Here is a 27,451-nt window from a genome sequence, read left to right on the forward strand (position 1 = left end):
ATTAATCGTCAAGTGACTCTCTTACCAAATAATTAGAAACCAATCCGTAAAATCTTAAAGTCTCTTATCAATTTTGCTTTAACAAGGTGTGGGAGAGAATTCATTTTTTACTTGAAGATTTGAACCAAATGGGTAATTTAAAAAAAGAGCTCTTAAAAAGCCCCCAACATTCCACAGGTTCTTTGCCACCCAGAAGAACTTGGGAGTGCAATCCTAGTGACTCACTTTTGAGCCAAGAAAAAGCAGATCAAGGGCTGTAATGAAGTCAATAGACCACATTGCAGCAGAGAGCAAAACATTTTCCCAGTTAATATTTTCCACTTTGCAGATTCTAGGAATATGTAAAACTAAGCGGGGAATAAAAAATGAGCTGGGGCAAGCTGCTTGAGCTCTCCTGAAGACAAATTAGGAAGTTGAGTGAAAATATTCCTACCTTCAGCATCCTTAAACAGTGCTGTGCCCAGTTACTCAGTAAGCTGTGGCTGTACCTCCTCCCATTTCTGCTCTTGGACCGAACACACCCCATGTTCATCAGGCCATTTAACAGGGGCTTGGTTCCAGCAAGCAGTTTGTTCTGAATAACAGCATTTACCACAGAAACTAAGCCTTGTTTTCATGTAAAACACTTGAAAAAAACCACTTGATTAAAAAATATTTTATTAGGAGTACAGTGTACCTGCAATGTACTTTATAAGGCATTTTCTATAAATGACTACTATATAGATCTGGTAGTTCCTGTTCATATTTCTTCAATACATTAGTAAGGTAATGAATAACACCTTAAAAAAAAACCTACATCTCTTTATTTAGTTCATAAATGTTCAAGCAGTACAACAAGTAGCTTTGGGAGAGGTTTTAATTAAAATAACTGTAAAGCAGTTCTAAAGTTCAGTTATCAGTATTTCCCCTTTGTCCCCAATGAAAACTGTTTTAAACCAGAATTTTTCTTTTTAAATGAAATAAACCTGATCATGCTCTTATAATTAGTTTATTCTTCTTCCTCTTTCATTTGTCTTTCCAAGTCCCCTTGCATGGTACATACATTTGGCTTTTGAACCAGTAAGTGTCAGACTCTGAAAACGACATTTTCCTGAAAAACCCCATCTGTGGAGGCCAGCTTTGTTTTTTCTTTCCATGTACATATGTACCTGTCCACTTCAATTAGAGAACACCAGCCCTCCCTGCCAGCCACTGCCAGGCTCTGCCTCCATAGTGACAGGCTGAACATGGCTTTGGCTGGGGCTGAAACATTTGAAAACAGACATGGAAGAAAACTCCACTGAACTTTATCATTTAAAGCTGCACATACAGCAACCTACCTGGCATTTTGGCAGGAGCATAAACTGTTTGAACGTGTAAGGAGAAAGTGCTTCAAGTTTACTGGCTGCAGGATGTTAAAAATTATAGGATCTTTTCTATAATTTATGACTGGGAGATGTTACAGATGGATTAGGATGGGTAGCTTATGGCACTTGCATTACAGGACCAGTGAATATTTAAAACTAACGCACATTGCATTCCATGACCAACTCTGGCATATCTGTGCCTTAAACATTTATTACAGCATCGTGATAAATAATATACACACTGTATCTTTTAAAATACCATATAAACCATACCTCAAGAATAGGGAGCCAGCTTCCCTGTGCATTATCCTACAACATGTCCCTAGCCTGTGTTGTTTCTTCTTTTTAAATTCTAAAAACAAATTTGTAACACTGGATAACTACAGTAAGCAGCCTACACTATTACACAATTAACGCAGTATTGGCATTAGACTGGTACAAGCCTTGCACATCGGCCAGCCCTGTGAGCGTTGCCTTTATGCAGCCGGCGCTGGGCAGCGGGGCCTTGGCACCCTCTGTGTGTGGCATCACCACTTGCCAGGTATCGATGTGCCACACTCGTACCAGCGCACGTAGTTAATCTGAGTCTCCCCGCCTATCTTCCCAAATTTGACGGGTTCCTGACGAACTGCCCTGAAAAACCCTGCAACAGAGAAGAGAGTTTTGTTGGCACAAAGCTCTCAGGACAGGACCGTGCTTTGGTTCCCTGAGAAGTCTGTAACTAACAATTCAGTGTGTGGCTGAAATAGTCACCAAGCCTTTAACCCACCTGCCACAAGCAGAGCTGTTTGCTGCCCCTACATCCACTAGCACTCTGCAGTTTGCCCACCTAGCTCAAAGCAAAAGTGCTTGGGATGGCAGCACAGAGCTGAAGTGTGCCTCCCTGGAGATCCCAGCACCCTGCTGTGGGTGGGGCTGGCTGGGCACAGCCTGTGCCCCTCTGTCCTTCCTCTGGCTGTGCTGGGCTCTCGGAACAGGAGGCAGCTCTGCACTGCAAAGTGACAGTGACAAATAGTCCCCACTGTGCAGCTTGACACTGCAGTGAGCCTCAATAAAACCCGGCCACTGGGGAAAGTTCACAGCATCTCCCCACCCAAATCATCCTCCTGTTTTCACTCTGTTGCTTTTGACAACACATTTGCTTCCCATTCAAACAATTAACATTAGGTAAGAAATTACAGTGAGGAACTGGGGCTCCATCCAACCTGACCATAAGGAATGTATGTGTGGCTGGAGCCACACACAAAAAATACTGAGATGGCATCAGCCGTGATTCCCTCACAGCACTTCGGGTCAAATATACACAATGTATCTTTCAAAACACGCTATAAACCATACCTCAAGAACAGGGAGCCAGCTTTCCTACACATTATCCTACAACATGTCCCTATCCTGTGTTTTTTTTCACTCTGATTCTCTCACAGCACTTCAGGTCAAATATGTGAAGTTATTTCAGAAATCAATCTGCTGCAAGCTAAGAACAATTGGTCTGTTGGTTTGTTCAGTTCATTTGCTAGAAATACAAGCTACTGAAAAGGTGAAGTCTTTTGTTTTCTTCTGTTGTTGTTTATTTTGGCCTAAAAATGATCATAGTTCATGAATTCACTCAAATCCAGTTGCTGAAATCAAATTGTTTATATGTGTATTTTAAACTGTTAGGTAATTTTTTTTTTTTAAATATTCAAATATTTTTAAAACTCTGAATCTGGTATAACTGAGAAGTTTGCTGTCCTGGCAATGCAAATTGGATTCTGACCATCTCTTACGCAAAATATCATTTTGGATGGGCAGCACTGACTGGGAAGGAAAGAGCAAAAACCTCTTTAGAAGAAACACACAAAACACCTAAACAAGCACCCTTCAGACCGTTCAATAACTTTGTTTTTGGAAAAACTTGTGAAAGACTTAGGAACTTCACATTCATCTCCCACACCTACCTTGACGCGTACCTGGACTCATGTGGGGTGTTTTGTAAGGAAGGTTTGGTCATCATGCTGATATTGTACTGAAAGTGTTTTGCTGTTTTCCTCAGTGAAATGTTCCATGACACGCTCAGCACGCGTGCACGTCCCAGCACAGCCTGAGCTCTTACCCCACAAGGAACAGAGCACCTCACCCTGGCACTGCTGCCAGCAGCAAGGCAGGACTGCAGCTGACAGAAGTACAAATTTCTTCTATCTCAGCAATGGATGAAAAAGAGCCAGGCAGGTCACAGCTGTGTTTAGCACATCCAGCGTCATGTCCACTTAGACCAGAGTGGAATTTTGGGCACCCTTTTGCTATCAGTACACACAGAATTACTGCAGCATGAATTATATTTTCCGGCCATAAATTTTCAGTTTCTCATTAGTACCAAACAAGGTGTTTAATGCCCAGCTGATTATGTACTGTGCTTTAAATCAACCTTGCTAGTTTGAACATACCACTTAATGCCTCTCTGCAAACTCAAATTTGTGGTTGGGTTTAAATATGTAATACCAACTGTGAATAATATGTAGGGCTGTTTTAAACAGGAGAGAGGCTGTTTGCTACCTAACAGAACCCATACATAACTGTCTTAATAAGTTATCATTCACTGTCAAAGAACTTCTTGGCCCTCTTCTGCCTGCATAGCTGGCAGCTCCTTTCATGGCCCACCAGCAGTGGGCATGGAATCCACTGGCAGGAAATAGAAACAAAGAAAGGAATTGCCCAGGTTTGCTACAGGTACAGGTGTTGGGAATTACCATCTTTGACTGGCAGATCTTCTTGCTGTCCTGTCCTTCCGTCTAAGAATGAGTCTACAAATTGGCAATGATCTTCTCCATGGCCCCTTTGGTCTCCTATGTTATAAAATTTTCCTGAAAGCAAAGAAGCAGCAGAGTTAGTGAAGGCTATTTCCAAAAACCACCAGAGGCAATGGGCTGTGCTCTTTCCTCTGTGGAGAAGCCAAGGTGAATGCTATGATTCTTTTCCTCTCAGGACCTGCAGCTGTAATTTGAACATGACATGCAGGCTCCAAGTGCTCAAGGCTAAGGCCCCACTCCTGGCCAAAATCTATGCCTGGACATAATTTTTCCCTCTCCTTACATTTCATACAGTAAGAGAAATTCTGTTACTACCAAGAACATCATCAAAAAGCAAGTTTTGGTAGTGATTTGAATGGAAGGCAGGCCTGGTTCCCTGTCAGGAAGCCCCCAGTACCTTCAGAGATGTTTTTACAGACCACCTCCTAACATAGCCAAGGCCTGTTTTATAAATCATCATATTTTTACAACATGTATGTGCAAGTGATAGCCCTTAACATATAGATGACCTCAGACACTAAGTCCTTATCCAGAGCATGGAGTGTGCCCATGTATTTGCTTGCAGAATTGCTTAACAGGACACTTGACTGCAACTGAGTAGCAATCAAGGTCTCAAGTGTCCCATGTAGCACGTGCTGACCTTACAGACTGTGCTTATCCTGTTAACAGGCACAGTGAAGGAGCTTTGACAGATGTTTTTACTTGCTGATTTGATTCGCTAGACATTAGTAAAACTCAGTTCAGAAGATGGAGGAGAGCATGCTACATTCTCTTCCCAAACCTGGGACAGACCCCTTTGTAGATAAACTTACCATTCTTTCAAATCTTCTTTCACAGCATTTAGTTCTCAATATGTTCAACCTTTGGTTGAGATGTTGAAAGGAAAGGTGAGGGAATTTAGAAAAAGGCTCAGGATGGAGGTATAAGCTAGGTAGAAAGTCTAGTTACTCAGTAGATACTGGATGTCCTGGAGTCTTGAATCCATGCCAGTCTGGGCATTTGAGAGGTGGTGGGGTGCGTTATAATACTGCTACCAAAGAGCAATTAATAAAAAAAGCAGCCCACCAATAAACTCAAACGTTTTTGTGATCTGAGCAATACTTTGCCAAAATTTCTCACCTCCATTTGACGGCCTCTGTGCATGTGGTTCTTCTCTAGCTTTACAAAATTATTTATTGCTATCTAGCTTTGGCTGCAAACATGTTTTTTCCGTAGGAGAACTGGTCAGAGGGAGTTCCTCTCAGCAAATTTTTTGCTCTGAAATTAAGAACATTCAGGCTGCCCAAGAAAGCCTTTTTTTTTTTTTCCACAGCTGTTGAAGGTCACACATTGAATTTCTTTTTTTCCTTCCCTCAATAAATACTTATTTTTAGGTGGCCTGCTTTTCTGGAATGCCTACAGTGACTGCTCTGAGGACTGTTAAATGAGGTCAGCAGTAGATGCTGGTTTATGGAACAGTCCTGGCATGTGTAAAGGAGATCAGTTTTTCTCCATAAGAGAGAGAATAAGCCAGATATTTTAATGGCTAACACCAGCACAGTAACTTGCAGATACACACAAATTCCTCTGGCCCACAGCTTAACCTATGCATAACTCAAACAATTGGGCTTCATAAATTAGCAGCATTCTCAGTGACTATTACATTCTTACTGCCAAATTATTTCTGTAATAAAAGAACACACTTAAAACCATTCAGCTAACAAATAACTGGTTTCTAGCAAAAAAGTCAGGTATTTTTCGCCAGTGTTCCCTTGTGGGTGGCCTTACAATCTTACATACAAACCTTGTTTTATACATTATAAATTCCACAGCACTAGAAGAATAAATCCATGCTAAAAAACAGCATGCAAAGATACAGTTGCTGCCTGCCTTATACAATGGCATGTACAGAGTCCCCAAGCTTCCAGGCAATTACCCTGCTTCAACAGCAAAGCTTTGGAAGGTTTTTCAGTGTCCAGTGGAATTCAGAGCTCTGTGCACACCTGGTGCAGCTGGCTGGTGCTTGCAGGGACACTTCCTGGCCTTGGGGACATGGCCAGGTGAGGTGGCCATGAGACACATCAGAGCAGAGCTTGGTTTCAAACAGGGAAACTTCTCACTCACACACACACAGGCCTCACTTAGCAAACAAGGCAGAAGCAGCTTTCCTTCTACATAAATATTTCACTTCTTTTAAATATTGTGACAACTGGTCAGCACTGGTTGTAACAATTCAAGTGCAAGAACCGGGCTTAGAAGTATAATGAATACAGTGTGTCTATCTCATCTTCTTCCAACAAGGTTAAACCAACACCCTTCCAGCAAGAACAAAAACAATCTAATGAAAATAGGAAAATGGGCTCCTGATATTAAAGTTTTCAGATTGGAGTTGCTTTCACTGCAGTGTTAATTCACTTGATTTAGGGCTGAAGTCCAGTCCTGCTAGATTAGCACTGCTATTTCCTCTGCTGGCTGGTTTTGGGACACATCATTGCCAGTGCTTGTCGTTTGATCACAGCTGGTTAGTACAGCAACAGTTGAATGAATGATACATCTGTTCAAAACATCCTCTTTTATTCACAAAATATCTAAGATACTATTTACATTTGGAATATTGTACTGACTATTAATGACAAGGCCTTCCTTCCTTTTCTGCTCATCAGAGAACAGTGCTGGATGCAAGGCAGGGAAGCTTAAAATTATGGCAACATGGGCTGCCCTACACTCCCTTGCTCTTTTCCTTCCATATTCTTTCCATGCCCTGCTCCTGTGAGGGCAACTTTAGGGTATGAAAGTGGATTCTTCCAGCCACAGTCTCGCCCCAGCTAATTCAATGGGATGTGTTGAACACACTTGCCTGACTTGCACTCAAAAGGCATTTCCCACACGTCTTTGTGCTCAGATGCCATGCTAATGCCATTGTCACAGAGCTGTCTGTGATAAGAGACTTCATACAGAAGAGAGCCAGAAGCTTGGGATGCATTATAAGAAGTTAACGTATTTTTCAGTGTAGCAGATACAGCTTGGACAAGCTGCACGAGACACAAAGATCTCCTATCCACTAACTGGAAAACATTTCTCAAAGGCTGTTTCCCCAGCATGTGTCACCTGATTCAGGTCTTAAACACATCACACTCAACTGGCCTTAAAACACCGAACAAAACTTGAGAATGTAAGGCCAGAAGTTTCCCTTAGTAATGAAATATAATCCGAGGAAAACAAAAAGGTGAGAAGAAAAGATCATAAGCAAAAATTGGGAATATGAAAACAACACAAAAATTTCAAAGCAGGTGGGTAAAACCTGTTGACTAGAGTTATAGTCATGTATTTATAAGCCTCCCAGTAATGAAGTAACCAGATATTTACCGAAAGGAGTGAAAATGATAGGAGTAATCCTGGTATAAAATGAGGTCCTGATCCGCTAATTAATAATTCTAATTAATAATTATTCTCTAATTAATAATTAAACACCAGTTTGGCTGTTTTACAATATATGCTATTCACTCTGATCTTTATTTGTTTTCTGTATGATCCCCAGTATATAAACAGGTGCTTAAAATCAGATTATCACCACAGAGAGATTCCTCTGGTGTCTGAAAACTCAGTATCAAACATATCAGTGGTTACTGAGCACAAGCAGATTACTGTTTATGGTTAATCTGTGGGCTAAATCAAACAAATCTGATCACACTTCAGCAGAGCTCATCTTGGTAAACCTTTTATTTCAGAAACCATAACATCTTTCAGGAATGCATAATATGGACAGCATTGATTTGAATGTTTCTTACCTGTAAGTGAATCACTGAGGTATATCTTGTATCTCAAAGAATTGCACAGCTGCACACCCACAAACTTCTTATACCAAGTCCTCTTTACATATTGTTTGCCTTTGCATTCTGAGTATGAGTCTGAATTGAATGGGATTTCAGTCCAGATTGCATCTTTCCCCACTGCAGGAGAGGAAAAAAGAGGCTGAAGTATGATGCTGCATACAAAATTACACACAACAAATGCATTTGAATAACTAGAATTAGAAACCTTGGTGAAGCAGAAGGTACCATGACACCTGCATTTTGAACATGAGAAATATTTCAGGGGAGCACCAAAGTATGCAGATACAATTGGTGCTGTGAACTCCTCCTGCTGTCCTCTGGTGCAGGTTTGGAATAGGTTCATTCTAGGAACCTGTTAGGGGGACAATGTTTGTATTGGAAATACTCTCATTTACGAAGTGTGTGATACAGTCACCATTCTTCAGTGCGTTCAAGCCAAGACAATCAACTTGCAGCAAACTGTGATGTAACAAAAATACATACAAAAATGAAGGGCCATTAATTATGTGGAGGAAAATGGTGCCACAGTGTTTGTCAAAGTGAAAGTGATGACTATTACAAATACAAAAAGCAGCCCAGTTTGCTCCAATGATCCCAGCTCTTCTTCAAAAGCTCAGTCCACCTTCCATCAAGGACAGGAAGAGTCTTGTTAAGTGGCCTAAGGCAGAGCTAGATCAAACCTTCTGAAGCAGAAAATTTTCCTAAAACACAAAGATAAATAGAATCCTCCAAGTTGTGCTCTGTTAACTCACTTAAAAAGTGTGGAATAGCTTATTCATTTTGCAGAGCTTTCTTTGCTTTAATGACAAGGTTGAGAAAATGTGAGGCTGTCTTTGGCTCATTTGTGTACATTGGTTTGAAGCCATCCCAGCTGCCATGGGAGCTCCACATCACATTGATTGCCTTATGCTCAGGTAAACAAACAGCCCCGCACGAATTCCTTGGCAGGGGCATGGGTGGAAGGAGTGAAATTGTGTGTGAATGCTGTTTGATTCTGTAGCTCATCCAGCTGGTGCTGCAGAGCCACCCTCCTTGTAAAATTCTGCTATCTCATTTCTGAAAAAACTGCTGATCAGATTTATGTATAAAACACTTACTTGAAATTGGCTCACTCACTCTTGGGTCCGCTGGGGGAAGAAAACAAACATTCAATCAGACACTGTAAAATGAACGTTTCCAATAATTCTATGGAAAAGCATTGGTAAGTGATTTTTTACAGCTGACGTAAGCTGTAATATGTGAAGCAGAAAGAGTTTTGGAAGTGAAGTTAAATTTTGTATTAAATTAAATTAGAAGAAATATATTTCTTGTGTGAAACTCCAGTATCAATGGGCTTTTAATAATTTTACTTATGGGACAACACCAGCCAAGCAGAGCTCTAGTAAAAACAAGACTTTAAACCTGTAACCAGTTGTACTGTGTCTTATTAAAATTTCAGTTTCAAAACCTAAATAATAAAAAGGGCACATCTGTAATACTTGCCACAAAAAACTTGGCTTTGAAAGCCCAAAGGTGAGAAATGGATGTGTGCTATTAAGAAAAAACAAAACTGCATGCTTTATTTGTCCAAACTAAATAGCAGAAACCACTCAAAACACTAAATAGGAGACGGAACATAAGCCTTGTCATTCATGAAAATTGCACTTGGTGCAAATGTTTTTTTCACTTTTAACAATCTAGAATTACAAAGAGTGTATTCAGAGGTTTTAAATATGTGTGGCATAGTCTGCACTCCTCCTCCTTTGCTCAGGCAAAATTCTCATCCATCAGTGACAGCACTAGTTGAGGACTATTAAATTATTACACCTGGCTCAAAACACAGATTGAGAAAGTCCCTTTAAAAAGGCTAAATCCATTTTGTGTTTTATGTGGTCTTTCAGTACCACCAAGCAATAAACACTTCTGCACAAAAGATGGTATCTTGCTTGCCTAAAGTCAACAAGTCAGCAAGAACAGGCAAAGCAAAAGTTCTCTGATTCTCACCTGTGAGTCAGAGAGAAATTCACCTGGGAACCAACCAGTGGCCAAAACAGGCTTGTATATACCTCTTAAAGAGTTTCACTGGGGAGTAAACAGGATGGAAGGGGACCTACTGGGACACTGACTTTTCACAACAGCTCTTTCTCAATCCCTATTTCAGCCAAACAGCATCACTGTTTACAGCAGCCTTATTGAACAGGTACAAAAACACCTATGAACACACCAGCCCAAAAAAACCCTAATGTTCCCATCCAGAAGCTGTTAATGAGTTGGATAGATGCAAAAAGGTCAGGAATATAAATCTTAACTGACTGAGCCCTCTCTAAGGATGAAGTAATTTTCTTTGCAATGAATACCAGACAATGTTCCTCTGTTTTTCTCTCTTGCAGTCTGTCCATCTTACATCCCCACACAACACAGTTCTGATCCCAGGCTGACTTTTCAGGCATGGTGGTAAAAAGCCAATCAGGAGACAGCAAAGAGCAGGACTGAATGCACAAAATGAAGTGAGAGAGCCTTTCATGCATCCCACAAACATGGGTACTAAAAGTGCTGTAAATGGTGGTCTGATCTTTGGAAGTTCTTACCTGATTCAGTACTGAATGACACAACATTGCTACTCGGACCTTCACCAAGGGGGTTCCTGGGTTTCACGTGGAATTCATAACTGGGGAATAAAATAGAAGACATGAAAATTTTGCAAAACTAAGCATTCTTGAATAGTCTGGAGCTAACATGTATATTGGAGCTACTCCCCTTCTGGAGAACAAAAAATCAATTTCTTGCCACAAAACCACTGAGACATTTTTGTCCTATATTAACAAGTCCTTTTGATAATTCTTTGCACACATACTATTAATATTTGATTTAATTCAACACTGACTTGTCTGTGTCTCCTCTCACACAACAGTTTCAATTCTGGCAAAGGGACCAAGTTCAGATGAGGTCTGAGGCAACCTGATAAGTAGAGACTGAGTAAAGGGCATTGCTATTTATTTGTACTTTTTGCTTTTTTAAGAGCACAAACCTCCAATTCAATGCCTGTCAGGCCCACCCACAGTGACAGACAGGACCAGTAGCAAAACACAGGGCAAGTCTTCCAGGACAGGAGCTCAGCCAAGGCAAAGATCCAATTGCTTGAATGTATGTTAATAATAAGTATATGAAGCAATGACAAGACACTGTGCAGAGTTTCTTTTGCATGTGTTTTTACTGATGTGGCACAACACTGGCCTGTGCTGTGGTGATCTCACAATCCCTTTTCATCACTGTGTTGGGAACCAAACACAGCGCTGTGAAAACAACATGACTGAGGAAAAAAAATCCAAACCAGCCTCCTCTTCTTAAGCCTCCCCCAGCTCCGAGTGCTTGATTACCAATGGAAGTGCCATGTGCAGAGGGACATCTCCCATACTCTGATTCATGGTGAATCTCTCCTAACAGAGAGGGTCCCTTCTTCAGTGACAGGACACGAGTCAAAGGGACTGTAGGCCTGGAAAACAGGCCCCAAATTAGAGGCATTTTGCTGTAAACACATAAAAAATGGGAGCCCCAGAAGTGGGCAACTAAACCTTCAGCTCTTGACTTGAGAGGGATCATTTACCCATGGTAATTTTGGTAGCTTGTGACTGTAACATAGCATTGCAATGTATTGTTGGAACCATTTCCAAACAGCAACTTTCTAAAGAAAGAAAACCCCCATACCACACTCTGCACAGTTGGAAATTTGTAAACTCCATTTGCAGTTCCCCAGAAGAATAACTCAATCCAAACTTTGGATTACCTTTCATTCCTCCTTGGCTCCCGCAAAACCTGAGCTAATTAACCTCAGTGGAGTATTCATGCAGAACCCAGCAACTGTTTTCCATCCACTGTACTTCTAAGACAATATTTAAAATTGCTTGCTTAAGCAATTGCCTTTATTTCTAGGGTTTTCTTTTCTTTTTGAGAGAAATACTTATATAGACTGGTATGCTGAACAGATGCATTGTGGAAATTCATGGATATTGCTAAGAGAAACATGGGCTTGTTTTGAGTTGAAAAAATCTATTTGGAGAAATCTTTACATTTATTTAAACATGCTGAAAGAGGATTTGGAACTACCCATACTACCCCACAGTAGGAGGGAGACATTAACTAAACAATCCATTTAAGAAATTTATAAATCTTCATTCTCAACTTCAAATTGCTTAAACAAAAACATACTTTTAAAAATAGGACTTAAGTAGTTAGTATTCACATTGGCCACATGGTACAGTAACTTTTTTGGTCAATAAGTGTTCCTATCTGGTGGGAAATATCATAATGTAGATAACAGTAGCAAAGGAGTCAGAGATTCTTTCTGAAGAATAACTGAAGCACAAACAAAGATTTCCTAATATGTTGGGGGATAAAGTAATAGCTAGATGATACAGTTTTTAAAATGTAGAAAATTAATCCACACCTAGAGATAGAAGACTGCAAAGTTTTCCTGCTTCCTTCACAGGAGGAACACTTGACCTAAAGCTATTATTGTAATAGTGATCATCAAGATGGAATGTTCTATTGTTTTATGGGCAGCTTATGATTTGATCTCATGGGTGATAATAAACTGGTTTTGTCCCTTTGTATGTGTTTTTGCTGATTTTTGAGCAAATATATTGTTCTCAATAGTTGATATGCTCTACTTTGTGTGCATTAGGCAACGTTCTTCATAGGAATCAGTCTTGTTCCCAAAAATCTTTAGTCTATGAACTTGGACTCATCAATTCCAAAGAGACAAAAACAAGGTTATTTTCCAAGCCCTGTTTTTCAAATTGTGGTTTAGAGATCACTAGGTTCTCTGCAAAAGACCAAACCACAGCTTGGAAAATAAGGGCAAAATTTAAATAAAGAACTGAAATCTACAGATAGAGAGTTCAGCCTATGTAAACATATAAAGAAAATCGGAGAAAAGAAAAATAATAAAGAAATGTCCAAAGTTTAGCTCAGTCAATTAGGGAAGCCTCTTATTAATAATGTTAAAAGGAAATTTTAGAAGCTAAAATACATGCAGTTCTACAGTTCTGTGGTGTGTGTTTTTACAAGCATCACAGGTTCCTTTCCTTGGCCAATTTCAATCCTAAAACAATACCAGTGGCTTCCACAGTACAAAAATAACAAACAGCCACTTTTGGGGATGAAGAGAATTAGTTAGTTGACAGAACACTGAAAAGGAGAGGAAGGAAATGGCAGACTGGGATCACAATATGACATAGTTTACTGTATTTTTAAAGCTATTCTGTGGCTGTTTTAATAGAAGACAATCCACACACCTTTTTTGTGTAAGGTGAAAGATCTGAAAAAATATAATTAAAATGGTAAAAAAGTGTACCATCTGGTCTGTTATGCACTGCTATAGAAACCACAAAGAAGGGGAAAAGTGCTCAGAGTTTCGAGAAGAATGTACATCAAAATTAATAGAATCCATGTCTGCTGCTTAATTAAATTTACCTAACGAGTGTGACAGTGTTCACAGGGGTCCGAGGATGAGGGAAGAGACGAGGATCTGACTCCATGCTTCAGAAGGCTGATTTATTATTTTATGATATATATTATATTAAAACTATTCTAAAAGAATAGAAGAAAGGATTTCATCAGAAGGGTAGCTAAGAATAGAAAAGGAAGGAATGAATAACAAAGGCTTGTGGCTCGGACAGAGTCTGAGCCAGCTGACTGTGATTGGTCATTAATTAGAAACAACTCTATGAGACCAATCACAGATGCACCTGTTGCATTCCACAGCAGCAGCAAACCATTGTTTACATTTTGTTCCTGAGGCCTCAGCTTCTCAGGAGGAAAAATCTTAAAGAAAAGGATTTTCAGAAAATATCATAGCTACAAACAAGAAACTGGAGTCGATATTCCATCATTATATCTGCCTGGCTAATATTCCAAAACTCTGCTGTCCTATGTAAGCAGCAATCTCATGCCTCAGACCCTTAACATCTATAAGATTGCTATCCTAGAAACTTTTGGAGACCAGGCTTCCAAATCCTCTCAAACTAAGTGAGACAGTGAAAGTCCTTGTGCAGATGAAATGGACTTGACTTGCAGTAATTACTACTTGGAGTGTATTTTTCCACCACAGGAAATCGCTATAGCACATGGAACTCTGGCAAATGCAGCTGCTCCTGCATTTTTCAAATCATGCAGAAGGAGAAGATTGAAGATTGCAGAACTGAAAATAGGTGAAGAAAGATTTTCACCATAATAGGAGAACCTGAGCAGCTGAGTACAGTGCTGGGACTTGGGGCTATTTCTGGGGAGATGCTGGTGTTGGATGGCAATTGTGCAGGGCTCTGTGCACAGAGCTCCTCTGAGTCTGCAGAGTGTGCTTGGATGGCAGAGTGACCAGGAAAGAAATGAGGAAAGGAAAAGAGAGAGAGAAAGAGAGAGAGAGAATGAACTGCTATGCTTGTTTGAGGAATTTTTCTCATAACAAAGTTGGAAGAAGGGCTAAGAAAAATGGGAAATGCTTATCCATGGACACTGATATCAACAGCAGTTTAGTACAATATCTGTTATTTTTTTAATAAAACAAATAGAAACCTCCAGCATTTTTCTGTCCCTTTCTGAATTTTGCTGCATTTTCCTTTATAGTTTCTATCTCTTGACCCTTGCTGTTAACAAAAGCTAAACTCTCAAACAAAAGCATTGATAGAGGTTTTCTTGGGTTTTTCCTTGTATGTGATTAGAACATTTGGGTACTAACTACAATAAAAACCAATATTAGATAAAGGTGATAACAGCCTTAGGACACAATCAACCCCAAAAATCCAGCAGAAACCACTCAAAACACTTTTAAAAAGGAGAAGAGTATATTTGAAATCAAAATTATTAATGGGGAAGCAGATCAGTACCTAATGGGAAGCTATACAAAACTGTGGAATGCAAGTATCACAATTTTTTTTTTCTCTTATTAATACTCTTTTTCTACAGCAGTAGGCTGGTGGGACATGTCCTCCAATGGCTACTCAAACTTCCCTAGAGCTATTTGTGACAAGTCTTAATATTTTTCTTTACTACCTTCCAATTACTCCCATCACCAACATGCATGAGAGCAGTTTTCAGCAGTCTTCAGGCTCTTTTTTGAAGGATTGTATAGAAATTTGGGCTGTAGAACTTCCTGGACACTATGGTCTGTGCTATGGGCTACACTGCCCTTAAACAAACCACCAGCATGAAAGAGAAAATGTACATTGACCCAAAAAAAAAAGGGCTTCAAGATAGGGCAGGGATACAGAAATAAGAACTACATATTTTGGCAGAGAAACCAGCAGAAATAACAAAAAATCTCATTGGAAAAAAAACCCAAACAACATCTGCATTTAATATTTTAGGCTAGGAAAGTCCATGAAAAAACCCCAGACCAGTGAATCCAATATTTTTTCCAAGGAGAATATGCAGAGGAACACCATTATTACTACAGAAGAGATGGAATTAAGACAACAAAAACCACAGTAAGCCCATTTCTCTCTCAGGCCTCTCAATGTTTGTTACAAACAAGCAGTTCAAGGAGGAAAATACTGAAAACTTTGGATAATAACCTTATCTTGACTCACATATGAAAGATCTTGCTTGACTATTAACATAGGAGAAATTGCTGCAATGTTTTCTTATGAAATTTTAATGTAAAACAAGGAAAGAGCAGAGTCCTGGGCATGCCAGTGGTACTCCCACTGGGAGTTCCAATGTAGCAGCCTTTTAGGGAAACTCAGGAACAGGAGACCTGTATGACAACTGAGATGGAATATTGCAGGTCTCATTCCTCAAATGGCTCCTTGGAAGTTAGACTGTAACTACTTTGACCAAAACGATCAGTCTTGCAGTTTGACTCTTTTCCAAGTGGAATAAACACTGCATTTCTCACCATAAGAATCACAGAATTTCCATGTGGAGGATGAAAAATTGTTAGCTCATACTAGTGCATTTGTTTCTCTCATTTTTTTTTTGGCTAAGATAGAAATGACATTTGCATTAACACACTAAGCCACCTCTGCCTGCATTAAAAAAACTGGAGGAAACTGAGATCTACAAGACCAGAAACTGCCCCATAGGTCCAATTTTACAATAAATAATCTGTGCTGTAAGACACCTATGAAGGTGACCTGGTCCAGGCTCCTCTTCAGCTGCTTTGAGCTCAGGGTTCATAGTGGCAGACACTCACTGTTTAAACAGCAGAGTAAAGACTGAGTAGCTCACTACTCTGTTCAGACTAACCAGCAGAAAAAAAATAAGTCTTTTCATTAAAAGAACAAAGATACTGCAGAAATTTTGGTGTGTGCTTCAGTGTGATAATGAACAGGAGGCTGAGTGAAATGTGATCTGAACCTACTCTAAACTCCTTGGAAATCATATAAAGGCTAATAAAAGCTAACTACAGTACAAAGTCATAATCAACACTGTGTACATGTGAATAGTAGATCATAAAAGCACATCTATAAGAGAAATGTTTAAGTAGAAGACATTAATAAAATAAAAGGAAGTTTTCTTCAGGCATCATTTATATCCAATTAACTATCTGTACAAGGAAGATGTATATTGTTACCTAGCTCACATGGCATAACACCACCACATGCTTTGAGATATTTTAGGTAAAGGTTACAGTCAGAAGCAAATCTGATGAAATTAAACAGAATTCTAGACTGAAGCCAATCAGTAGCTTACTGACAGCAAGAGTACCAGTGTCAAGAACTCTGACCAACCAAATAATGGATATCAAGATTTGAACTTTCCGGGTTATTTAAAAATTATTAAATCAGGAATCTTCTGAAACTTGAAATCCTGCAATCACCACATTCGATAAATCTCTAGGTAAAAAGGAGAAAAATCTTTTAAATTAATATGTGGTTGTCAACTGTGAGGTGTGCCTTACTGTGGAAAATGTCACGGATATGATATGTCTTTCCTTGGGCAAAAACCAGATGGATTTCCAATGAAATCACATTGTACAGGCATCTCTAAAACATTTTTTTTAAAGAAAAAAACCCAAAAAACCTATTGCATTAGAAGGCAGCTGACTGTGCTCCACATTTATTTAAAAGGTCTATGTCCTTTCAAATCTCTATTTTACTTTCATCTCAGAGTATCAGACTTGCAGTCAAGTCACCAAGAACCCATAAAGCTAGCATATATAATACAGAAAGGCAACAAACTTCCATAATATATACAACTTGATTTGTTTAAAATTTACCTTCACAAGTTATGGGACATCTATGAAAGTCCATTTTCATTTCCACCTCCATATTGTCATGGTATGAGACTGCTAAAACCATGTACTTGATAACTGTACTCAAAGTCAAAACTCTTTTCAGCCAGTGCATTTTTTCTGGATCTAGTCACTTTTCAGACAGCTAAATGGACACACAGAATACTACACCATAATCCTCATCCATTTAACTTCTGTGTTTGTACTTACTGACAGCTGCAGTCACAGATGCAATTTTTGATGAGCGACTGTAAAAGTCTCTTTGTTGCCTCCCTAACACTGTCCAAATTCCTGAAATATTTAAAGTCTGGCCATCAGCTCCTAATCTTTACAAGCTGCCTTGTGTAAAGGCCAGCTCAAAGGGAGAAGGATGTCTGCCTTGCTGCAGAGCTTCCCAGAGGTGCAGCAGCATCACCTATTTGAAGAATGTAAAAGAGTGAAGCAAACAAACAGCATGATCTGGCACCCAGGTTTTCCCTGCTGCTTGTCCTCCCCCTTCACACCAAAAAATTGTCTTGCTTCCCTCCTGTTGGTTGTGGCAATTAACTCTTTAGCTTCTGGGCCAGGCACTACCATATCCTACCTGAAGTACCTCAATAGAATGCCTGACCTTGGCCAACACAACTGCAGACTGTCTCTGCCAGGTACAGCTCCTCAAGAGCCCACATCTGCACAGCTACAGCCCTGAACTGCTTGCTGCTACAGGGGCTTTCTGGTTTAGACTTACCCATGAAGGCTCAGATGACAAATTCACATTTTTTATGCCTTTTTGGGAAGTCTTTCTTTAGGTCTGTCTGCTTTAGATCTGTCCTGACCTGCCTTTAGCTCTGAGTGCACTGGACCTTCAGAGCAGCAAAGGGGGCTCACACAAGCCTCACTGAGGGCTTCAGGAAAGCTGGAAAAAACAGGGTCTCTAATTCAGCCTGTCAGTTTCTCCAAAGTGTTCCCAGGCCAAGAGGTTCTTCCCAGTTAATCCCCCTTCTGCTGCTGAGCATCTCTCTTTCCATACATTGCTGGTACTTCTGCAAATGCTGAGCATTTGTGGGAGGGATTTCTATTTCTCTGCCAAGTTTCTTTTCCAGCTCTACCTCTTCCGTTTGAGGATAGTTATGGAAACATTTCCTTCCCAGTCTAATATATTCCTTGATGAATTTTTACACATATCAGGGACTTTGTTAATGAATACTGAGCTGTGTTTAAATTTTGCTCTTCCTCCCATTTAGTCAATTTTATTCACAAGCACATTTCCTTCATCTAATGAGCATCTCCTGATAGACAGAAGACTTTTATGATGGACATGTGATGTTTCTTGGCAGAACAGATACTGTCTACATGATGACACCTGTCTTAACCACTTTCTTGTTTTACCTGAATTTAGTGTGCCTGGATTTGAGGGGTAACAGTAACTTGTGCTTCTGCCAAAGCTCTCAAGGTGTCCTCACTGTTAGGAAACACACATTTTGCTTGAAATGGGAGTTTTATTTAACTGAGCCACTCTGAGGACTTTACATCCTTAAATCTGGTGAGACTTGGGGGACAGGCACCATTGCAATTTATAGGAAAGCAATTTATATCAAATTTATATATATTTGGCCAGTGGCCCTCTGGATCCAGAAAGGCTTTCACTGTCTTTCCTTTTTGAGGCTGGGGTTGGTGAATGGTAGCTTCTCCCTTCTCAGGAATAGCTATGCCTTTATATCTTATTTTATCTAAAACAGAAACATCCATTCACCAAAGCCAAATGGATGGTCTTGCAGGAAAAATCCAAGTGTCACTCATTACCTTTCTGATGGAATTAGTAAACAACATAACAAAAGACAAATGGTTCTCTTCTCTGCTCTGAATTTTACCATAAAAAGAACACTTTTTAATAAGATTTGTTATTTAAAGACTGATCATGCTTATTTGAATTAGTTGCATGAGAGGCACACATGAACTGGAATTCACTTACTCATTTTTAGTTTGCCAGTTCTTTTGAGACACTAAAAGAAAATTATATATTCTGGACAAATGCATTTTTCCTCCCATGGTAATTTTCTTGCTTTTGACAAGTAGTCTTTCTGATACAATAGGTCACTTCTGCACCTTGTCCAGACCACAAACATTCTTGTAAATTTCCTAAAGATTCCTCAAATATGTTTTATCTGTTAACTTACAAAAAAACTAAACCAAACTATAAATTTTTTTTTCTATCAAAACAGGAGTAAAACCGATTAGGTCTTATTTCCATAGGTATTTCCATTTGAAGTGGCAGACAGCTGGCAGTCTAAATTAGTTGGATTAACTTAAAAAATTATGTTATTTAGCTACCTTGTGTCAGGTTTTAGGTTTTCCACAGTAGAATGGGTTTGATTTGTAGTGATAATTGATTTCTCCTTTTCACCATCACTTCCTCCATTTTCAGTTGACACAACCTCATACTCTGGAAAATTACAGTAAAGAAAAATTAGATCAAGTAATTGAGTCTCTTACTCAAGCTTCTTAAATACAACCAGATAGTGAATGAGTATGCAATTTTACAGGAATTCAACCTTTCTGCCTTTTGCCAGCCTGAAGTCAATACGTGATGTGGACATTTTAATTCATTCAAGTTGGAAGAGAAAATGCAGGAAATGAATGAGCATACAAATACGTGCATGCACAAACCAAGAACTACCAAGTCCATCCAGTGCCTGCTTGCTACTCAGTGCACAAGGCAACAAACTGCCCTTCCTTTCTGTGGCAACACAAACAGCAAAGCATGAGCAGAATGGTCTTGGTTCCTGACACTTGAAGCTTTTATGAAAACAAGGAGGTGAGTGTGATCACTGCTTTGGTTGTTATTTGTTAGACCTTTCCATTATGCTTTGGCTTTGGGCGTACCCAATGAAAGCCCTTGTACACAGTTAAAGTCAAGCAAAGTAAGCATTCAAAAGGCAGAATGATGCAACAAAGTATGTTTTCTGTTTCCACATTTCTATCTGAAACAGCACATTTATTTTTAAAAAAGAGATGTGATGTCTAAATAAGATGATTGGAAAAACATGCATAAACTACAAAAATAGAAAGAGATGGCAGCAAAACTGGTTTAAGCCTGTCTAAACAAGTAATGTTGTACTGGTGCCAATATGAAGCAATCACTGTTTTCAGAAAACAGGATTCAATGCCTTCTCTTGAATTCAGAATTGATTTTGATGAGTCATTAACTGAGTTGTCAGTTAATTTCAATGTTCAATTTTTGTCAGCCAATGTTGAAATACAGAAGATGGAAGAATTAAGAATGGCCATCTTGCATGTTTACCTGTCTGTGTGCTGAGCCCTGCATGACTCACAGGCATTTATTCCTAATATAAACCCCTTCCTTGAGAAATGAAAGAAAAAACAGACTCTTTTAACAGAGTGGGCTTGTGGACCCTCTTGCAGTGGGTCATAATACTGCAGGCATTATGCTGGCAAAGTGCTACTGACATACTAGATGGGTGTAAGCTTTGATTGTGCCTGGCCCACTGTGAAACAACAGCCTCAGGTCAAGAAAGATGCCTACTTTATGTGTGTGCATCTAGATATGCTGCTATATTGTTGGAACTTCTTGACTAGATCTTACCAGATTCTGTACAGAGAGGACCCAGAAAATTGGAGGAGATACAGAGTCATATTTCTTAAATGTTTTTTCATGTCATCACTGACACCAATGATCCTTGTTGTACAAATCTTGTTATAATCTAGTAGATTTTCTTATCCACACTGGAGTAGCACAAGAATACCCCAAACCACTGGGCTCCTTTAATCCCTGGAGATTAAAGTACTTTTAAATGACAAAAAACTACTGTGAAAGTAAATTAAGCTGGAAATGCTGTATTATCAGGCAATGGAGGAAAGAAATCAAACCAACCAGTAACAGTGTCATTATCTGGTTTTTCCCAATCCAATATGACAAAGGATGGACAGCCCTCTACAGTCACCACTGTGAGGTTGGTTGGAGGATTCTGGGGAGGACGAGTGGGTTCTTCCTTGCTGCCAACTTCTTCTTGGGGAAAATGTTCAAGAGAGCTTGTGATGGAGCAAGGCACATCATCATCCTTCTTCATGTACTTGACATGGGGGGCTAAGAACAATATAGGAAAGAGCTGTTATTCTATAGAGTGTATTTAAAAAATGGCAGCGCCATTTCACCTGGTGCACAACATCCATCTCAGGACACCAAGTAAAAGTCTGCACAAGTGAAACACAAAGCTTCCAGAATAAACCCCATATATTCAATATGAAGCTGCTTGTTCTCATTTTTATCTGTTTGTTTTGGATTTTATGTTTTTGTTTTTGGTTTTTTCCTTGTTTTAAAATTTTTCTTATTATTGTTCGACCTGGAATCTGCACTGCTTCACTCCCTGGCACCACTGATGAAATGGCACTCTGAAGATATTAGTAGGTGATACACACTGTTTGAAAGAATTAAAATCTGTCACAAAATTAAAAAAAATCAACTTTATTTCTTCTATAGTAAAATGAGACTATAATTCTACTTGCAGCTTTTGACGGGTATGCTAATACAAAGACATACACTTTTGTTTCACCAGAAGGAGCAACAACTTCAGTCCAGAAAATGCTGGTTTGTACTGCAGCTCTTATATCTGCCACTGAAGTGACACAGAATCAAATAAAATGTTGGCGTTTGAATACCCAAATAAGATAATTTGATGCAAAATAGCTCAGACTCCCTGAAATAAAAATACCACAGCTATGAACATCCTACCTTGGTACCTTGGTTTTCCTGAAGAATCTGTTTCTGATGTAGGACTTGAGCTGAAGACTGTTGCATCAACTGTAGAAAACACAGTTATAATTTGCAATAAATACAAAATTTCAGTGTTAGAACTGAATCATTTCACAGTTCCTTTGGCATTTTAAATAATTATAAGAACAGATAAATGGTAGACATTTGCTGGCAGATCTGGCTCTTCATTTTAGGTGTTTTTTCTGTGATGCTGTGTAAACCCTGTACTTACCTGCTAGTACAGCCAGCCGTAATCAAAATGACAGATTTAATGTCTGCAGCTGGATTCAATTAATGTAATATATATAAAATACTTTTTAGACCATTGTCTTGCATTTGCTTTAGTTTAATTTTTTTGTAAGGAAGAAGAAGGTCAGCCATGGAAAAAGGAGGTTTTTGCACTGTGCTGGCTGTTTAGCTTGGAGCTTTTTTGATATTCCTGGGATATATAGAACTATTACATTGGCACAGTAACTTCTCTAAAAATAACAATAAGGAAATAAAAAAAAAATTTATCTTCAGAGTGTACAACTACAACAAAATTTGAAGGGAATTGAAAGCAAATATAGTGGTGAAGAGAAATGTGCTAAAGCAGTCAGGATTCATGATACAATGTTGTATTAATCAGCCACTACACTGAACATGATGCAAATATTAAAATGGACCTCAACAGATAAAACACAATACCTTCCCAAGAAGCATTTATAAATAAATCTAGCATCCAGCATGCTTTTCTGGGCACTGTGGGTCACAGTGAGTTCATGAGCATTGTAAGGAGACAAGAATTTAAGAATTACTATAAATCCAGGAAAATTAGAAGCAGCATCATTCATGGCAATATACCAAGAACTGCACATTTGGCCCAAAAATTCTAAGCAAATCCTCCTCCAAACCCATTACTGTGTGCCACCTTGGAAAGACTTAGCTCTGAATTTGTAATCAGCTCCCAGTTTTATAACGGGCAAATTACCCTCTGACCACTATGATTGCACTACTACAATTTTTTCAGTTTAAATGGTGGCAGTTTGATCAAATAAAGGAGGCCATCACATCTATGATGAGCACTGTCAGCCACTGGCAAATAACATGTTGAGTTTATGTCCTGGGAAAATTGAAACATCCAGGTAAAGAAGTGCCTTGTCCAATCTTTGCACAGCTTTAAATGGCCACAGAGCAGTAGTGAAAGCCTGCTAAGCATGTATGGGTTTCTAGGAAAATGGAAGCCTTGTCATGTTCTCAATTACCAAGACAAGAAGCAAGCTAGATCTCAGTCAGTCAAATCAGAAAAGTCAAAGGCATAAAAGAAATCAGAATCACTCCAGACACAATAATTTCTTATGTTGAATATACAGCGCATCAATAAAGTTCAGGGAAGGGAAGCAAAAGAAAAATGGAAACCTTAATGTAAATAAAAAAAAAAAAAAAAAAAAAGAAAAAAAAAAAAAAAAAAGAAAAAAAAAGAAAAAAAAAGAAGAAACCAGAACTGTTTCTAACATGCTTACCGTAGTACTCTGGAGTTGCAAAAGCTGTTGGTGTCTTATATAATGTTCCTGTCCTCACAGGTGGTGTTGGTCCAGCAGGCTTAGCTACAGTGACAGATGGAGGGACTTGTAGCAACAAGACATTCAGCATTTGAAGGAGTCAAACAGCTTTCTCATTTTCTAAGAGAACTCAGTTTGTGACAACTGCTTCATGAAACAAATATTTTCATTCAAATCCTAGTAATCCCTCAGCTGGATTCAGGAAAGTTCTGAACTGTGCTAGTTGCAAACGTAACCTAATCCTGAAACCCAGTAAGAAATTTCTTTGCTACTTTGAGGTTGTTTGGAGGACTTTAGTTGTCTAGAATATAACCTGGTTTAATGCACAGAACCATCCTACACAGACTGGTAAAAGGATGCAAAATGACCAGCTCTGACATTGCTGTTCCTTGAAGAAAGAGCACATTTCTTCCTGAGTTGCAAGGCACAATAGCTGAAGTCAGCAACTGAAACTTGGAGATTCTTCCCTCAAATATAGGTAAGATTAATTAATTTCTGCTCTCAATATAGCACAGACATTAGTGGTGCTGAACATTTCTAGTGATAAACACTGAGTCCTTAACTGTGGTCTGCATTAAGAGTTTCACCACAGAACAGTACTGGAGCTTACACTAAATGAAATTAAGAAAAACCTCAAATGAAAGCAAAGAAAAGGCAGCCAAGTCCAGCATTTTCAACATTTATAGCACTATATCAATCAAGAAGAAAAGTTTTATTGCTGAAATAATTTCTGTAGTAGGTTCCATAAGTCTGGACAGAAACTAACTGATAGAGGCAATATTATCACCTATAGTTAGACAACTATTTAAAAAAAGTATTTCAGATTATGTGACATTGCTGTTATTCTTCAGCTGTTACCACCTAATAAAGAAAACAGGTTTCTAAGAGGCAAACAATCCATGGTAAAGGTCTTGATTTCTTGCATAATGGCTGTAAAAGACAAGAATTAAATTCATAAAACATGCAGATACTCCCAGATAACCATGATACGACAGCGAAATCTGAACTCTGAAGAGTCAAGAACTACATAATGTAGTTACCTCCCCATCATATATGACACAGAATGTGGCAACTGAAGGCAGAACTCTGGAGAGCCAAGTTTAAGGCAACAAAAATCCCTACTTTCCACTAATTTTCTTAATGAAGTGGAAATCTGAAATATTCTCGCTAGAGTTCAGTTTCACAAAGTTTCTGGAACTCTCATTTCCATTTCTTTTTATCCATTCAGGAGACTTAATGTCTGCATAGAAACCTTTCCATAATATCCACTGGATGAGTTAGAAAGATGCAAGTAAGGAATTAATTACAGTGTTAATGAGAAATAGGACAGAATTCTGACAGGAAAAATCCAAGAACATTGAGGCAAATTTTTCCTGTTGGTACAGTGGAACTGTCTCTCTCTCCAGGGAACCAGAAGAAACAAAATTACAATGTTTAAAACTAAGCTGGATAAAACACCAGGAAACACAGAAGAAGGAAAATCTACTGTCCCCACAAGGAAGAACCAGATGATTCAAGCAATTTATTCCATCTTGAAAGCCTAGGAAGGTATGGTAAATACTGACTACCACATAGCCTCCACTGTCAGGAAAAATTGAAAATTTTGTTGAAATTTCAAAACACTGGTAAATTAATTAGACACTTACTGGAGCAAATTAGTATAGATCCCAATACAAACTAAAGAAAATATATCAGGTTTAAGACTGAGGAGGTCTTCTGTTTTCTGGGAACTATTGCTAAGGAAACACCACCCAACAACAACAAGTACAGACACAGTATTTCAATCTTGGCTCTGCTGATGAATAAATATATAGATTGTCTCATCCATCCGGGAGATTCTTGCTACTCATCTGACACAAAATACTTAAGTATTATTTAGGTCTTTAGCACCTTAATAGCAGATAAAGTCCCAAATAAAATAAACAAACAACAACAAAAACCACGATAGGAAATCCAGTAGAGCTATATATTCATATATAGCTGTATATTCTAATGCATAAACACCTTTGTACCTCCAAGGAACTACAGAGATCAACATGAAGAGGAAAAAAGCTGTCATGATGTTAAGCTTAAGGAGATGATAGTTTCTGACTATGTGGAGTTATGTTAGCCTAAGGATTCTTATGTAGAATCCACTGCCAGAACATCCATGTGGATACTGAATACCTGCTTCAGGATTAACTTAAAATAAAATAGGAAAGGTGACATTTTGTGTGTCCTCTTAAACCAATACTGAGAAGCCAGAGTACAATAATCAAGCTAAACTCTGCACATGGAACAACTCAGCTTGCTCTACTTCCCAGTATATATAATAGACTCCCAGTGCAGTCAGTTGTCTGGGTGACTATCAGCTCACTTTTGCAGTGGTTAATGGATGTACCATATATATATACATATATATATATATATATGAGCAATTCCATAACAAATAACCAGTTAACAAATAGCTAGGAACTGAAGCACAATAGTCAACATCTCTCCATCCAACATGCACATTAAATAGCAAAAAAATCATATTAGTAGACAAGAAATATTCTTAAGGTTGATCTTAAAGGATGACTTGGAGTGTGCTATTTTGCTTTCAGCTTCCTTACTAGGTGTGACTTTGATATACCTAGGTTAGGGGGAAAAAAAAGAAACAAGGTTTTTGTAAGAAGACAAAAAACCACAAGGCCTGTATGTTCCAAAAGACTAGTTTCTATAGATATCACAGATCAAAGAAATCTATGCTACAGAAGTCTCCTATACCCTGCTAGCCAGTTTTATCTCACACACAATAAAATGATTATGCTGAAAAGGCTGAAATACCTGGGCTCCCTGGTTTACCAGTGACGGTGTTAGGAGGCAGAGGTTTTCTTCTCATTGGTGTAGGTCTGGCAGGAGGAATAGGAGGGTGCTGAGGGCCAGGTGGTAGAGTCACTGAATGACATTACAAGACAGCATTATTAATTATTTAACATCAAATTCCATCAAAGCAGAAACACACTAGAAGTTGTATTCTGACTTCTCAAGCAATGTTTCATATCTGATTTAATATCAAAAGTGGAGAGGTGAGATTAGGAGATGATCTGAGCTACACTTTCAGCCTTAAATCTCTGAGAACTGTGTGCCATGAAGTTTTACAAAAAGTTTACACTGAAAAAATGTAGTTCCTTTGAGATTTTGCACAAGTGTTTCAGTGACTCACTTTCTGTGTAGTTACTCATTTTTGTTGACGGTAATTTTTGGCATTCAAATGGATACATCTTCACACAACAAACACCATCTCAATATGCTAGGAAACATCTTCAGTATCTTACTCACAAAATTTCTGACCTCTTGTACTTTCTGACTAACACAACTGGCCACCCTCAGCTTGAAGCAAAATGTGTAAGAAAATGAAATTATCATTAGGAACACTTTATTCTATGTCATCCAAAACTGAAAAAAGTTTCTGTCACCTCATACACTGACACAGGTAAAGACAATTACCATTGCTGAAATTTCTGAAGCACCCAACTTGGTTATTTCAATGTGCAGTTCCAGCCAGTACCCACTACATTTATCTGATAATTTCTTTTGACAGTGAGGTATAAAAGGAAAACATAAGCCCCTTAATTCATACTTACAAATCCTTTTACTGTACTTTCCAGACAATTATGAAGGATTTTATTATGCAATGGAAAGGCAAAGATTTTTGTTCCATTATTCACCTTTGCCCTTCTTTCCTTAAGAAAATCCAGGAGATATGTGCAACACATTTATGTAACAAAAGCCTTTTTGTACCTAAAAGGAGAAAATCCTCAAGAGTAGTACAATTATCATAAGACTGCCAATGTCAACAACTCTGCAAATTGCCTGATACTGAATTACTGGCACCATAAGGTACCTCAGGTCCTGTGTATCAGTCCTTGGCTCACCCTATAAATAGAGAGACTGTGGGCGAGAAGGGAACAAATCCAAAGACTGATTTAGGAGAGCTTTTTTGGAAATAATTACAATATGCAACCAGGAATATCTCCATCTCTC

General features: G+C 38.7%; 1 protein-coding gene across 24 annotated transcripts in view; it reads right to left on the minus strand.

The window, feature by feature from the left end:
* Positions 1-640: 640 nt before the first annotated feature.
* Positions 641-27,451, minus strand: part of ABI3BP (ABI family member 3 binding protein) — a 135,635-nt gene continuing 108,824 nt past the window's right edge. For all 24 annotated transcript variants that reach the window (XM_058800302.1, XM_058800301.1, XM_058800287.1 and 21 more), the window contains 10 exons: positions 26,252-26,362; positions 23,405-23,488; positions 21,882-21,950; positions 21,024-21,236; positions 19,463-19,574; positions 10,512-10,591; positions 9,042-9,071; positions 7,900-8,061; positions 4,073-4,186; positions 641-1,989 (listed from right to left, as the gene is read on the minus strand). In XM_058800302.1, coding sequence (XP_058656285.1) covers positions 1,874-1,989; positions 4,073-4,186; positions 7,900-8,061; positions 9,042-9,071; positions 10,512-10,591; positions 19,463-19,574; positions 21,024-21,236; positions 21,882-21,950; positions 23,405-23,488; positions 26,252-26,362 — 1,091 coding nt within the window. In that variant the 3' untranslated portion in view covers positions 641-1,873. The remainder of the gene's footprint in view (positions 1,990-4,072; positions 4,187-7,899; positions 8,062-9,041; positions 9,072-10,511; positions 10,592-19,462; positions 19,575-21,023; positions 21,237-21,881; positions 21,951-23,404; positions 23,489-26,251; positions 26,363-27,451) is intronic.

The sequence above is a fragment of the Ammospiza caudacuta genome, chromosome 2 (genome assembly GCF_027887145.1).
Source record: "Ammospiza caudacuta isolate bAmmCau1 chromosome 2, bAmmCau1.pri, whole genome shotgun sequence".
Lineage (NCBI taxonomy): Eukaryota > Metazoa > Chordata > Aves > Passeriformes > Passerellidae > Ammospiza > Ammospiza caudacuta.